The sequence below is a fragment of the Gadus macrocephalus genome, chromosome 4 (genome assembly GCF_031168955.1).
Source record: "Gadus macrocephalus chromosome 4, ASM3116895v1".
NCBI lineage: Eukaryota > Metazoa > Chordata > Actinopteri > Gadiformes > Gadidae > Gadus > Gadus macrocephalus.
Genome location: NC_082385.1, coordinates 15974233 through 15988936, shown reverse-complemented (window position 1 = coordinate 15988936; position 14704 = coordinate 15974233). Strand labels below are relative to the sequence as shown.

The 14704-nt window shown below is 42.2% G+C and overlaps 2 protein-coding genes across 2 annotated transcripts in view; both read right to left on the bottom strand.

Moving 5' to 3' along the window:
• cacfd1 (calcium channel flower domain containing 1) overlaps nucleotides 1-6199 on the bottom strand; it is a 6620-nt gene extending 421 nt beyond the window's left edge. Inside the window, exons 1-6 of the mRNA XM_060050514.1 lie at nucleotides 6077-6199; nucleotides 5545-5659; nucleotides 3462-3534; nucleotides 2426-2551; nucleotides 1908-2015; nucleotides 1-1545 (exon numbers count right to left, since the gene is read on the bottom strand). The exon at nucleotides 1-1545 is cut by the window's left edge and continues 421 nt beyond it. Of these exons, the coding sequence (XP_059906497.1) occupies nucleotides 1464-1545; nucleotides 1908-2015; nucleotides 2426-2551; nucleotides 3462-3534; nucleotides 5545-5659; nucleotides 6077-6184 (612 nt within the window). The 5' untranslated portion in view covers nucleotides 6185-6199 and the 3' untranslated portion in view covers nucleotides 1-1463. The remainder of the gene's footprint in view (nucleotides 1546-1907; nucleotides 2016-2425; nucleotides 2552-3461; nucleotides 3535-5544; nucleotides 5660-6076) is intronic.
• Nucleotides 6200-6593: 394 nt separating this feature from the next.
• On the bottom strand, nucleotides 6594-10904 carry ptcd2 (pentatricopeptide repeat domain 2). The gene is made up of 10 exons (XM_060050513.1): nucleotides 10762-10904; nucleotides 10388-10480; nucleotides 10170-10299; nucleotides 9890-10007; nucleotides 9738-9816; nucleotides 9543-9634; nucleotides 9174-9287; nucleotides 8977-9051; nucleotides 8776-8886; nucleotides 6594-7054 (listed from the first exon to the last, which is right to left on the bottom strand). Exons 1-10 carry the CDS (start codon nucleotides 10898-10900, stop codon nucleotides 6833-6835), a joined length of 1173 nt encoding a protein of 390 aa, XP_059906496.1. The 5' UTR covers nucleotides 10901-10904; the 3' UTR covers nucleotides 6594-6832.
• Between the last annotated feature and the right edge of the window lie 3800 nt (nucleotides 10905-14704).

The following is a 14704-nucleotide window of genomic DNA, read 5'->3' as shown; positions in this document are numbered from 1 at the left end:
GCTTCACTACATGACCGTAAGAGCTGTGTGCACAAGAGGGTTTAATGAGCAATCCCTTTTAACAAATAAAGGCAAGGCAAGTCACACAAACACTGTAAGGGAAGGACAGGAACTCACCGGCTCCGCACAACGCGACAGGCCGACTACTGACAAAAGGCCAAACCACAGCCGCCATTGTGTTTGTGCATACACAACAAGTAGTCCCTGAATCAAGACACTTTTGGGGAAGGGGGTCGTACCTAGGCGCATTAAATAAACAACAAAGGGCTAACACTTAATCCAAACTCTCCCCTGAACACTACAAAGTTAAGAAGTATTTCAAAAGCGTTTTATAAGAGGCTTACATCACAGGGTAGAGGCAGGAGTGTAGTGGCTGGGCAGTTCCCCTCCCAGATTAAAGGTGCAGGGTTTGCTTTCCCATTCTACCTGTAGATACCCTATAGGGTAGGTACCCTATCTCCCATAATGCTTGTAGCTGGGATCACTGCAAGGTGTCTCTGGTATCTCAGACCACCGCAAGTCCCCTTAGACGAAAGTGTCCGCTAAATGACTACAAAGTTACAGTGAATGGTAGGCGGCTTTGAACCAACAACCTGCGGCCAAAGTGTAAGTGCTGGCATCTTGAAAGCAGAAACACGAAGGGATATCTCCACCATTCCAAGTTGACTCACACAATGGAGTGGTGAAGATAACCGACGGTATGGAAAAGGTCCACAACTCTTTGACTGACCATGAGAGGACGATTTAGAAACAAATCAAACAAAACATAAAACATAATGGGTGCAGAAATTCTTCCTCTTTGGGTCACAGAATACATCCCTAATTGTAAACATTTCCCTGATGCCAACATGGACCTAGGCTGCTATCCAGAATCATCAACCCAAAATTACTAAGTATGTATTATACATTGATATATATATTATACGTTGATGCTCAAAAGTCCCTTATTGTAGTGGAATTAAAGTATTTCTTAGCATGTTTTTAAATCAGAATAGCTAATCCTGCATTAGTTCTGATGAGTAACAAACAGGGCCAAGCCACTCTGAATAACATTCCTTGGTAAAGGTAGGATTGGTCAGGTTAACAATGTTTGATTCTGTTCAGATTTCCCTGAAAGGCTCATAGGTTCCAAGGAATACATTACACAGTTCACAGTAGCAAAAACAAATAAATAAAACCCCAAAATCTCAACTGAAGTCCGAAATTAAGCTTAAAAGTGATCTACGTGTACACACCACATAACGTTTATTCAGAGGGCTCGCACTGGGTCCGAACAACACAATGCAGCGTCTCAGTGAATAAATACAATGAGTTTGACAAGTTGGCTGTCGACCTATAAAGTTTAGAGGATGAAGGGACGGAGGGGGGAGATAGGGAGCGAGGAACCAAAATGGCGGGTAGGACCACTGTCCCTCTGGGGAAACGGAAAAAAGGCGAGGGGGATAAAAGGTGAGGAGAGACGTTCACTCGTCTGTGGTCCCGGTCATCTTCTCCTCGTCGCCCTGTTTCTGGTGCTGCAGGCGGGCGTAGGTGACCGCGTCTCCCCTGGGAGGCCGGGGGGAGGCAGGGAGCAAGGGGGAGGGAGGGAGGATGATGCAGATAAAGGTTGTCAGTAAAACAAGCAGCAGGCAGTGTACAGCCCAGATTAGAGCAGCTTTAGTGAATAACAAACAACGTGTGGAGTGAAAGGTTCTGAAGGTATTAAATGCTGAATGACATGGATTATTTATTGAAGGATGCTGTTTGTAAATTGAAAACTAGTTCATTATGAACAATGAGCAGTCAATATTAGTGGTTATTCAAGCATTTAGAGAAAAATAAACATTAATTTATGCTTGGCTTCAATCAAAGTAATATGTTCTTTACACGTCTAACCATCTGATCTATGAAAGGTAAGAAGAACATACTTTTTGCCGAGGGAGGCCAGGCCATACAGAACTCCAGTGGCGAAGGCAATGCCATTCCCGAACAATGTCGTGATGGAGAAACTCAAGACCACTGGGAAAAGAGCCATTCTGCAGACACAGGGAATGACAGCCGGAACAGGGCACACTCTAAGGTCAGTTGAGCCAGATAATGAATAGACATTTTGTCACTAACAGAAACACCTAAGATCTGACTGTTTTGAGCACTTCACGCAGTTTGCTCAGAGATGTGCTATATCTACCACTTATACCAATTATACATCTAGAACGCACTAATAATATTTTGGTTTCTCTATTCAACTACCTTCTTCTTTCTGATTCACTTGTTGTTAGAAACATGTGGGCATTGTTTTGTTACTTCAATTCTTATTGCATGCTTCAATTGTTGTCGGACTCTCTTGTAAGTCGCTTTGGATAAAAGTCTCTGCAGAAATGACTCAATGTTAAAAATGTAACAGCAAAACAGTGCACCCTCTGTGGTTTTAAACTGTCGTCCTCACCCACAGTAGAAGAAGGCCTTCTGCCAGGGCTTGAGTTTGTCGGCCCTGGCCGCGACTGCGTTAGCAAACTCTATGAACTGGCAGCAGAAAGGGACTTCACACAGGAACAGGACAAAGGCATTCAGCCTGGGGAGAAGGCAGAGCACACACGTCACCAATTGCTCTGTCCACCACTTCAACACACAGAAGACAAACACTTACACCGAATACACTAATATAGACAATATTAAGCTGTGAAGTCAGATCTTTTTTTAATTTATTTTTTATTAATAGAGTGAGATTGGGATAGAGGAGAGGACATGCAGCAAAGCACCACGGACAGGAATCAAACCCAGTCAGTACTGGGCCCTTAATGGTACGCGCTCTACCCAATCAGCCACAGGGGCGTACGGGAAGTCAGAATTTGAGTAGTATTTTATTTTGTGTTCTCAGAGTAATAGCAACGTTTAAATGCATTGGAAAGCACCACGTCTACATCTACACATCTAACACATCTAACTACTTTCCTCCTGTCAATATTTTCCCTTGGATTGTGAGCAGAGCAATAGCTTGGTATTGTAATAAACAATTTTCCTAAACAAAATGTTGAAATAGAAAACTATAAATAGAGAAAACTTAGAGAAAACAGAAAGAGGTAGATGGAGATGGAGAAAGGGGAATGGGCGAGGCCAACACACATCACAACAAGGGTCATTGTGCCAGAGCTCATCCTTCCAGAGTGTCTGTTATCGTTTCGGCTTGTTGCTTCTATTCTATGCACAGCACACTCTCCATTTCAGTTTCATCAGCTCGTTATTTGACATTCGTTAAACTCTACTCATTATGTTCACTTAATTGAATATATATTACACTTAAAAAAAAATGCATCATGAGCATTTGTCAGAACAATAATTGTTATTATTATTAATAATAATAATAATAATAATAATAATGATAATATATATATACATACATAAATAGATATATCAATGATTTGAAAGTATGAACTTAATTCCAAACAGTATAGTATCCAGTGTAAATTAAAGGCTGTACTTACACCATCCACACTCCAGCAGCGATGTTCAGGGGGTTCACAGTGACACACATCCACACTCCCGACACGGCACAGGCTTAGGGATTTAGACCAGAAATAAAACACATTACAACACAAACACAGCTAAACCTCCAACCAACCACTGGGTTTGGTTAGGACCAAACACAGAAAGGACAGCCAGGCAGCCAGGGTTCACATGTATGAAATCATGTACAGTAATCAGACTTTTTCAATTAGGTTCAGTGTTTCCCCCAGTACTGTGTTGTTAAGGCGGCCGCCTTAACAACAATAGGGCCCCGCCTTGACTACCAATGCATATTAAAAAAAAATATTTTTTTTTAATAAATATTTTTTAATTATTATGCATTAACAAAGTAGAAAACTCTCGTAGGGAAAGAAAACATACTTCCATCAGGTGTAAAAAATAAAGATCAATAATGCATCAGTAATACTGTTACAACAATGGTCGTGCCATAAGGCTTTTTCAATGGAATTGAAACAGAGACCCCCCTCCATACTCGGATGGATTGCCACCAAATTCAACCAATAGGCCTTTATATACATCATAACAAATCAACTTCACCAGTTATTACCCAACGCCTTAGCTTAACAGTCCATCCAACACCTAGCTAGCATACATACAACTAAACTTTACAGTTTGTTATCTGACATGGGAAATATTCTAGCATTGTTTTAAAGAAATAGCCTATTTTATGTCCATCCGTGGTTATTACTGCAGTCCTATGGGCATTGAGAACCATCAAAATGCTTTCCAGAGGGTAGGTAATCAGTGTTTATCTAGTTGAACTTCACAGAGCTGAACTACAGCTTCAAATAAGCAATCCAAAGCATGCAATTTCCAATCTGGTTTCTGGATGAAAAACATGGTCACGGTACTTCATGAAATGTGAGTACCATAGCTATCACAGATTAAGGTTAATATGACCCTAACCTTAACCCTGAAAAGGCTTTGATGATAAAGACAATACAGTTACAATTGTTGTTGCTAGTTTCCAAATAGGCTCATCCCTGTCAAAATACTGTTTTGAAATGTGACAATAATGTAAAACAGGTGTCTCGTTGTGTATATTTGACAAAACAAGTCAAATGCATTTGTTACACTGCATATACCACTCATTAGGAATGCATAGTAAAACATTCTTGCAGAGATTTATGCAGAAGGACCACACAGATATGCATTCACATGCTTTGTTGTCCACTAATCAGCTCTCCAATATTCATACTGACTTCATGCTGATTGGAACAACCAAATCAACAATAACACCGACTTATCCCAGTGTGAACACACAGATAAGGCTACGCTAGGCCATTAACGTTCACAGGTTTAAATTGAGAGGCAGCGTGTGCACTGTGCCCGTTGAGGTTACCTTCAGACCTCTGTTAGCAAATCGAATGTATTGAATGAGACTTGAGCACAGACACAGTCCTGGCATGATAGTCCCCTGGCCTCTGAATAATACAGAGCCCAGTGAAGGTGCAGCAGCCTGACAGGTGAATGTGATACGGCCACTGGCACTACAGTGTCACCCTGAGGGTTGAGCAGGTCAATAAGGCTCCAATCCTGCTGGGAGATGCTCTTCACATTTTGATTTAGGGATTAAATATACGTTTCTTTCTTCGGTTTAGAGTCCTTTTTTTTCTTTATGGTTTATATTGTATATTTGGGCACGTTGAAAAAATGGGCACAGCACAACACTACACTTTGAAACTAGTAGTTGATAGCTACACTCTGCCATGCCGTGCACAACCTCCACTGCTGTAGTGAAGGGACAGAGTGAGGAGACAAAGCCTTGCTTAGATGACAGAGCAGTTGATAACCAATGCAGGAGACGAGAATGACCCGTCTTGTTATAGACATAAACGCTGAACTTAACAACACAATTCCAATTGTACATAGAACAATAAGCTCTTTTGATCCTGGCAACTTCAGCAAAGGCTCTGAACCTAGAGGTTGTGGGAGTGAATGTATGTCGGAGAGAATATGTAACTTAAACCATCCTTGAAACTCCATAGTCTAGGCCTACAAGAGACAAGACAAGAGAAACCAACTCGGCCAAGTACTCACATATCCCTCCTAAGACCCCTGCGATCTTGCAGAGCCACCGGTACCACCAGGTCATGCCATCGTCCTCGGGGACGCTCTTGGTGGGTGCGGCGGCTTCCTCGGCGCTCATGGTGGACTGCTGGCCCCCAAATATATTATTTAGACCCGAAACACACAATACACCTTACAGCAGCGAGCGAGTCCGGTTCAACCAGCCTGCTGTAGCTAACCTGGTCGACGGGACCTGAAGATCAATAGATCAATGTGAAAACAGATGATCCGTCTGTATCTGTCTCAACTGGCTGTCAATAAGCAAATACGATACAGAGGTCCAATTTGTTCCCTCCTGGTATGGAGCGATCTGTGGTCCGGGGATGATACGTACTAAACCTAAGCACTAGTCTGCCAACCATAAAGGCTAAAGAGTAACTGCCATGTGGCGAACAGCAGCGGCACTCCGCATCGGGCCTGAGGCGATCCGGAGCTAATGGATAGAAAAGGTTCACTATTCTTGTAAATATAAAAGGTCTGACTTGACTGTCAAATGCGTCACCCTGTTTTTCCAGAAAAGCTGACGCTGTCCCTTGTTCTCCTCCCGTCGTCGCCCCTTGACAAAAGGTAAGCCTTGCGCCGAGGGAGGGGTTTGCTGGAAGTACGTCATCGTTTGTTTACGTGTGTGGTTTTTAGGCTGAGAGATTATCCTGAACTGTATCGTTATCCAGCTTTCTGAAACGGAACTTCCTGTTTCCAACCACCACTATGCGCGCATTGACAGGACAAGAAAACATGACAAGAACAATAGCTAGAACAAGCAGAATAGAGATAGAGCTGTGTCTTAAACCATGGGATAACATCCGAAATATGCAAAGGAAAAGTATATCCCTCTATCGAAAGTCCCTCCAGTAGTTAAATCCATGTTACTGAAAGTCCCGCCCTGTTTCCGGCCAATAACGGTAATTTGGAGCATCCTTTTCCGGGAGCTCCGTCGGGAGTTGAGAACGCCTGGGAGCGAGGTTTTGAGCGTCAGTTTAAATGTCTGTGGTTCAAATACAATTATTAAAACAAAGACATTTTGTTAATAACGATCTCATATCTTTTTATTAACATTTCTGTACATGTTTTTCAATAATTGTCCCTGCCAATATTAATGACAAAATCATCTAACAAATAAGGAGAGATGTAGGTCAACCTCTTTTGGAGAGGTAGATGGGACTAGATGGGTAGGGTTCCAACAGCCAAAGTAAAATTGGCCAATTGTTCAAACAAATCGATAAAGAATACATAATATATATAAGAAAAAACACTGCCATCACTCCAACAGCAGAGTGGACTGTAAGGGCCTAAGAGTCCGCCGGCTCACTCTCCTGTCCTCCACCACGGGGAGAGACTTTCTCCTCCCTGGTGGTGTGTGACACAGCATGTCATCCAGACTGCGCTGTGTCACCTGACTGTTCTTCTGGAGGGCTGACACCATCTGCTCCACCCTCAGCTGGTGGGGTCCATCTTCACTCCGCAAGCGTAGAAGCTCAATCTGGAAAAACGAAAGTTTGAAGATCCCATATCATGCTTTTTTGGGTTAATAATTGCATTTGGGGATACTTCTAGAGTAGGGCTACATGCATGTAGGTCAAAAATACCCCTTATTATTCTGACGCTGTTGATTTCTGCAAAACCAAATTTTGGCATGTGAAGAAAACATTTGTATAATGCCGCTTTAAGGCCCCTCTCTCTCTCTCTCGAGTAGGCCAGTCAGCTGTTATTGGTCAACACTCCCAGTCTTCTGTGGTCGAACGCTTTGCGCACGTGTGTGCAAATTCACACCCGAGAAGTTGTAAACATTGCGGGTAGCCGGGAGGCAGGACTTCTGCTCTTCAACACTGTCCACTTACATCACACTATTACGGAAGTAAGGTTTGAGGGCAAACAAGCTGTTTCATGCACTTATTGAGGGGCGAATATACCCCCCTGGCTCACCTCCCACTAACATTTTTCTAGCTTAGCAGATGTAAAACAGACGTCATATAACAGTCTAAGGCCCCGTCCACACGGAAACGATTTTTGTGTAAAAATGCAGAAATCGTATACGTTTTGGCCGACCGTCCAGACGGACCTGGCTTTTTCGGTGCCTGCAAACACACTTTTTTTAAACCAGATCCCAGGGTGGAAAAGAGAAAAATGGCCCGCTGCGTTTTCGTGTTAGAATTCGTGTGGATGCCAGATATGCAAACGATGATGTCATCGCCCCCCCCCCCCACCAGGTGGGCAACGTTAGATTTCTGTCTAATTTGTTTTGTTTGATTTGATTTGTATTATTATTGTGGGTTTAAATACAGCCCCTTCGTAAATTAAATTACTAATTGTACATTAAAAAGTATTTTCTGCTCAAAACAAGGTTTAGCAACTGCTTTTTCCTCCTTGACTGTATGTTTGTAAACAGCGTGCAGGCTTGATGTGCATGCTAAGCCTCGTCTTCTTCCTCTTTTGGTGGCAAACCAGTGCCACATATAGGCCTTGAATATGTTTTACAGCATTTCTACAGCTAGATGCGTTTTTGCAATGAGTCCATCTTTACGGAGAAATTCCTGAAACGCTGCCAAGGAAAATGGAGGAGAAAATATCTTTTTTTTTTGCCACCAAAAGAGGAAGAAGACGAGGCTTAGCATGCACATCAAGCCTTTTTCGGGGGGGGGGGGGGGGGGGGCTAGAGCAAAGGGAAAAGTCAAAAAAGCATAATATCATTCCTTTACAATGTGATGTTGGTGAGTCGAGAGTTGAAAAGAGAGGAGAGCTGAGAAGGGTGCAAAAGATATTAAACAACCAAAAATCGTTCCTTCTGACAACATAAGTTTTGTCCCGCTTTGTCTGAAATAATCGGATCATTTCAAATTAACAAAATTAAGCAGGAAACATGTTTTCTGTTCACTTGCAAATGTCTATTCTGCTTCACTTTATGTTCATCTACACATCCATCATGTCCTTATTATTAGTATATTTCCTTACATGTTTATTACATGTTAAAATGGTTGATATCATGCCACCAGGTGTGAGTGTGATTACTCCCTGTGTGCCATTGTGACATCACTATTGATCGTATCCACCTAGATGTATGCTGGATAGATCAATCCACCAGCCTACCCAGTGGACTGTGGCAAATGTTGCTTTCCTATCAAGATTTTAAAAAGGCTTGTCTGGTGGCATGATATCACTCACCCCCTTTAAAAATGATCAGACAGAAATCAATGTTTCACTCACCACTTCCTTGGCAAACTCCAGCTTCTTCACAAAAGGCGTTTTTGGTGCCATGGCCGCAGAAAGCACAGAGTAGGCTCCCGTCACGGCTCCGGACATCGCCAGCATAAAGACCTACAAACAAGAAGGGAAACACTCGTGGGTACAACAAATAAGAGAACAGATTAACCAATGGTATGGTACATGGTGATTGGCCAGTCTTACCTTCAAGTTTTGACACAGTCTGCTCTCCGCATTCGTGATTTGTGAAAATAAAGATTGTGCCTTCTGAGGGTCATTCTTGAGCAAAAAAGTAAAAGAGAACAGAATTAGCAAAGTATTGCCTTGAAATACCATGCAAACAGATACTAGACCGAAGACTATAAGATACCAAATGGTTTATTATCTTATAAGAAACCCACCTGTCGAAGGGCTAGTGCCACAGCAAAGCAGTATGCGTGCCGGGAGATGGAGCGGTCCTTGGCCTGGCCCTCTTCTATCAGAGTAGTGCAAGTCTTAAAGGATTCTGGAGTATTCTGTGCAAAGCAAACCACGCATTAATCTACTCAGCTGTTCCAGGTTTTGTTGAATGAAACCAATGCTCTGGACAAACAACCTCAATAATAATTGTTATAGTACCAACAAGAAGCACCATCGGAAATGCATTGCCAGCTTTACAAAAACAAATAATTAGTCTTGGCAAGCTGGTGCAGGGAATGAATACAACATTAAGCCATTCAGTGTGCAGATGTAGAACTTGCAATTTCTATATGGATCCATTGGATTCCTACCAGTTTATAGCAGATAGCAAAAGCAAGCATATATGTGTCCTTATTGAATGCCACCCCCTGGCTCTTCATCTCTCTCAGTATCTCCATGGCATCTGCAACAACAACGCGTTCTCCATTAGCAAGGCACATGACCAGCACTTTGTTTTGAACTCAGTTTGTATTTGAACGCCCTGGCAGTTTGCTACGGCCACTTACCCTCATAACAGCCTTTGGTGAACAACATGTCGACGGCGATGTTGAAGGAGGTAGCGTCGTTGAAGAACCCCGTCAGGTTCTGTTGGGCAGAATAGGGAGAGACATTTATTGAAATGTTTATACAAGGTGACTATGGTTGTGTGTTAAAGTACCTTATCTGTAATAGTAGCAGCAGCCATCTCCTCCAAATCCATCTCGTAACAGAGTCTCATGAAGAGGGGACCAAATTTAAACTCTCCAAAAGCAAAGTTTTTGTTTTCTGCGTGATACCTGGTGAATTGCAGACATGCCAGTCAGTCAAGTAAAGTACACTCACAACCATACGCTTCATTTCTAATCACCATGCGCTGAGTCCATGCATTTGTCTTAAATAAAAATGTGCATCTGCATTTCTTATGTTTTATTACATTATAATATGTGTTCAGATTGTACCTATGAATAGCATCTTTGGCTGTGACCATGTCACCCACAGATTGGCACAAGTGAAGCAGCAGCCTCAGTTCATCTTTAAGTATCAGCTCATTCCTCTGCAGTTTATGATGGAAAACCTCAACATAGCTTCCTGTAGAAAAAATATATATATATTAGACTTAAGATAGGGATGTTGAGGTTTATTAAACAGTTGTTTCAGTGTAATCACGACTGTTTACCTTCTGGCCCCGTGATGAGATGAGCCACAGAAAGCTTCCTCTGCTGAAAATCTTGTAGTTTTACAACATCCTCTGATAATAGATTCCTTTTTGCTGAAGAAAAGACATGTGTTGTCATTTCGATTATCTAGTAATTGATCAGTGGCAATAATAGCTTTCCCCCAATATATCAAGGGTAACTGCATGTTAGTGTATGTGCTATATTTACACTTACAAAGCGTTGATTAATGGAACTGAACATGACTTATTCAGAACTTATTCAGAACATGTGCGTAAACAAGGTTACAACATGTCACTGCCACTGTCACTCACATTGTGGTCATGGATAGCTCGCATGTACAACATATACAGGAGACATGCACATATTGTCTTACGTCCTATAGAGCGATCCATCCTGCCTAACCTCCTGAGGTCACAGAGGAGTCCTTTGGGTGAATCGTGCAGCAACGACCTGCAACATCTTCCCAGTCTGCCCAGCGCCGCCATAGCTCCAACGGACTGTACCACCAACATGACAACAAAGGGTAGCCCCGGTCAAACCATTGTTTAAGACGCGTCAACCACTGTTTTTATAAGTATAAAATTACAAATATGTAAAGTTTATGATGTAAATCGATTATTTGACCCTAATAGTGAGAGGTGATTCGAGCCTATATATTCTATGTAGTAATATGCTATTCAAGATATTGGTATGAACCAATATGTCAGCGCACTGTCGGATTGAACCTACTTTACTTATATTATTGCTTTCCTTGGCTCATTATGGGGATACGTTTTATTAATTCATGGTAAAGACATGCATCAAGACGTGTTTTATATGTTTCTGCTTTGGAAATGTTGTGTAGTGTGTTACGCTTCTCCAGGAGATTACTTTTACTTTCCAGTAGGTGGTACTGTTTTACCAATGTCAGAAAACATCTATGCTACTGTCAAACTTCAGGTTTTAGGGTGGCTAAACCAAATGTACCAGATCTGGTACCACTACATTTTTATCCACCACCCCCCAAATTCACCCACCACCTATTATAATAAAACATTGGTGTATTCTGAGCTTGAAGTGACCTACTTTTATTTTTTTAAGATGAACAGAAGGTATAACCTGTTGTCTGAATCTTAGGATCATAGAAGATTACAAAGTCATTTCAATTTGATTAATTTTAGCAAATATACGTCCCAAAATATCACTTAATTTGAATATTTGCAGCCTTTCATAGCCTGAACTGGTAGTCCTAACGACAGGCGAGGGGGGGACTCCCTTCCTTTACCATAGCAACATGATCTTGCACTTCCGTCTGAGATGCCTCATAGCCAATCAGACACAGGCCTTCGATCATTTATAGCGTTTGGCATTTTCCTCCCCCTCAATCGCTCTCATCTCTCAATCTCTGATCAATCACTCTATCCTTTCGAAACCTCTCCCTCCCTCCTCCCACCTCATCTCTCTCTCTCTCTCTCTCTCTCTCTCTCTCTCTCTCTCTCTCTCTCTCTCTCTCTCTCTCTCTCTCTCCTCTCTCTCTCTCTCTCTCTCTCTCTCTCTCTCTCTCTCTCTCTCTCTCTCTCTCTCTCTATATATATTTATATATATATATATATATATATATATATATATATATATATATCATGATCCCTCTATATCTCTCTCCCTCCTTCTATCTAGCAATGCATCGCTATAACTCTGTTTTAATCTCTCTTTATGTTGCGTGTGTGCTGCCCATGGCAATGAACACCTATCTTTGTGTTTGTGATGGTGTGTTTATATAAAAGGTAGCTTGCATGCACCCAATATCATGCATCCACATGACATGTGAAGTGTATCGTACACATGATAGGCACGTCTTGAGTCTTGCGGAAGAACAGGAAACCAGTGTGGACAGACTGCTTATGCCACACACCCTCGCACACATGTACACACGCACACATCTTTGTAAACGGAATGCGCAAGTTCTTACCATGCTGAAGGGGAATCACTTTCTGCAATTTAGCATCTTATGCTGCCACCGTGCTTACTCAGCAGTTCCTCCTGCATAGAGCGCACGGCGCGGCGCTGCGGCGGCCTCTCTGCCCACACACCCCCCCCCGCTGAGGATGCTGTGGAAGAGGGAAGCCGCTGGTAATCAGCTAAAGGGCATCTTCAGTGTTGGCAGCGTGCTCCACTCATTCCTTCCCCCATTATGGCAATCCTCCAACCAGCCTGGAGAGCAATGGTGTGCCGGGTAAGAAGTCCATCCAGAGAGTAAGCGGGAGCATTTTGCATGCTATGTTTCATCAGTTCTGCCGGTTGACCAGAAACTATGATGTCAATGTCAAGAATGAGTTTCAAAGGATGCCGTCTCTCTCCCTGTTTGTCTTACGTCTATCTGTTGGCAGCGCAATCTGTCTCTACCTCACTTCCTCTACCTGTCTGTATGTAAATCGGTGTGTGTGTCTGTCTGCCTGCGTGCCTTCGTGTATGGCTGCCTGCCTGTGTGTCTGCCTTTCTGTCTGCCCACCTGTCAGTCCAACTAATGTTCAGACAGTGGGTTCACACAGAATGTTGCTTTGTTTATTTATTTTACCGCCATGGATGTGTGTTTCCCATCGTACCCCTCATGCTCCCCCTGGTACCGGGACCGCCCTCATCTTGACGGACAGCCAGGTTCTGCTCAGCATCATTGGGCCGCTTTCATTTATCCTGATGTGGCCTTCCCCGTGACTCTGTCTGGACAGAGCCTGTGGTGCTCCACAGGTGTCTCTTCTAAAGCCTATAGACAGTACACCAGATGTCCCTCAAACTACTGAATATTTAGATACTTGTTTACCTCTATCATAATATTTGCATGTTTTTTTTACTGCACATATTCTGAATGCACATTATATTTTGTTTTTGTACATTTGACAATTAAAAATATATTGTATAGGGAAATCTTTTTAGTACCGGATAGTAACCGGAAGGTTATGAATGCAATGTCCTTAGAACTTACTATGTTGGCATAAAACTGCTGAAACTCATTAGCGATAGAGATAATTATTTATTGATGATAATTTATGATAATTCACGAGAATTTACTTAAGTGAATTAAAGTTACTTAAAGATACATTTTGCACAAATGCAATTAGTCAATGCCGGTAATCATAAGGACTTCTGAATGGCTGTATTAAAGTAATATAAGTGCAGTAGTAGCTCAGGAGGTAGAGTGGGTTGGCTGGTAACAGCAAGTTTGCTAGTTCGATCGCAAGCTCCGAACTCGCAAGAGTGTCGAGGTGTCCCTTAGCAAGGCACCTAAACCTTACTGCTTGGTTGACTCCGCCATGCATGTGTGCATGAATGGGTGAATGGCAGGCAATATTGTAAAGCACTTTTGATAAAAGCTCTATATAAATGCAGTCTATTTACCAATTTCCAACATCAAATCAGTATCATCCAGTCGTCAAAACTGTAAGCTATCACAGGCTTATCAGACCTGAAGAAGGAAGAAGGAAAAAAAATGTTATGCCTTGAAATAAGTATCTTTAAAGGTGCAGTGTGTAGGATTTAGGGGGCTCTAGTGGGGGGGTTGCAGATTGCAACCAACTGAGAACCCCATCACCCCTCTTCTTCCCAGGGACCTAGCTATGGTGGACTAGAAGGTGCCAGTATGTACTTTTGCCAAGTACCGAGGGAGGAGGCCATGATTGATTTATAAATTGTATTTGGTTATTTAGTTAGTAAAACTATAGTTCATAGCTTACAAGTAAGAAAGTAAAAAAAGAGTTCTATCTATTGTCCGTTCTGGGTTACTGCAGCAACATGGCGATACAACATGGCAGGCTCTGTGGAAAAGTACCCTCTTTCTATATAGATATAAAGGGCTCATTTTAAGGTTACGAAAACACATGACTCATATTTTCATCGGGTTATACCCTAATTAAATCATACACATTCTGCTAAGTCCCTTCTGCTAGATGCCACGATTTGACATACTGCATTAAACAATCGTAATGGTCATAAGGGAACAGAGACAAGAAAGAAAGGGTATTAATATCATGAAGAAAAGTTAATGCACCAACAAACTAATCTAGCAATTTCTGAAAAAGCAAAAAGGCTGGAAAAAAATTGAACCGGAGAAGCATGATTAACATGGTATTTCTACATTGAGTGTGTCTCATGACTTTAAAATGTTTGGCAGATGGAGCTTGCTGTTGGCACAACAGAGGTGGCTGAATTAGTTATTCACTGATTAGGAGCCATACATCCGGTGGAAAGAGTGAAATTGTGAGAGGAGTGAGATGGTGAAAGGGCTTACATCTGGTACATATTGTCAATAGTATTTTCCCCTCTCATCTCTGCCAGTTTAACGG

Excerpts from the sequence above, each read along its gene's own strand:
- ptcd2 (XM_060050513.1), bottom strand. The coding sequence starts at position 10,900 with ATGTTGGTGGTACAGTCCGTTGGAGCTATGGCGGCGCTGGGCAGACTG. Across the intron at positions 9,635-9,737 it reads CACCAAAGGCTGTTATGAGG|ATGCCATGGAGATACTGAGA; the intron begins GTAAGTGGCCGT and ends TTGTTGTTGCAG. Across the intron at positions 9,288-9,542 it reads TTGCTATCTGCTATAAACTG|AATACTCCAGAATCCTTTAA; the intron begins GTAGGAATCCAA and ends TGCTTTGCACAG.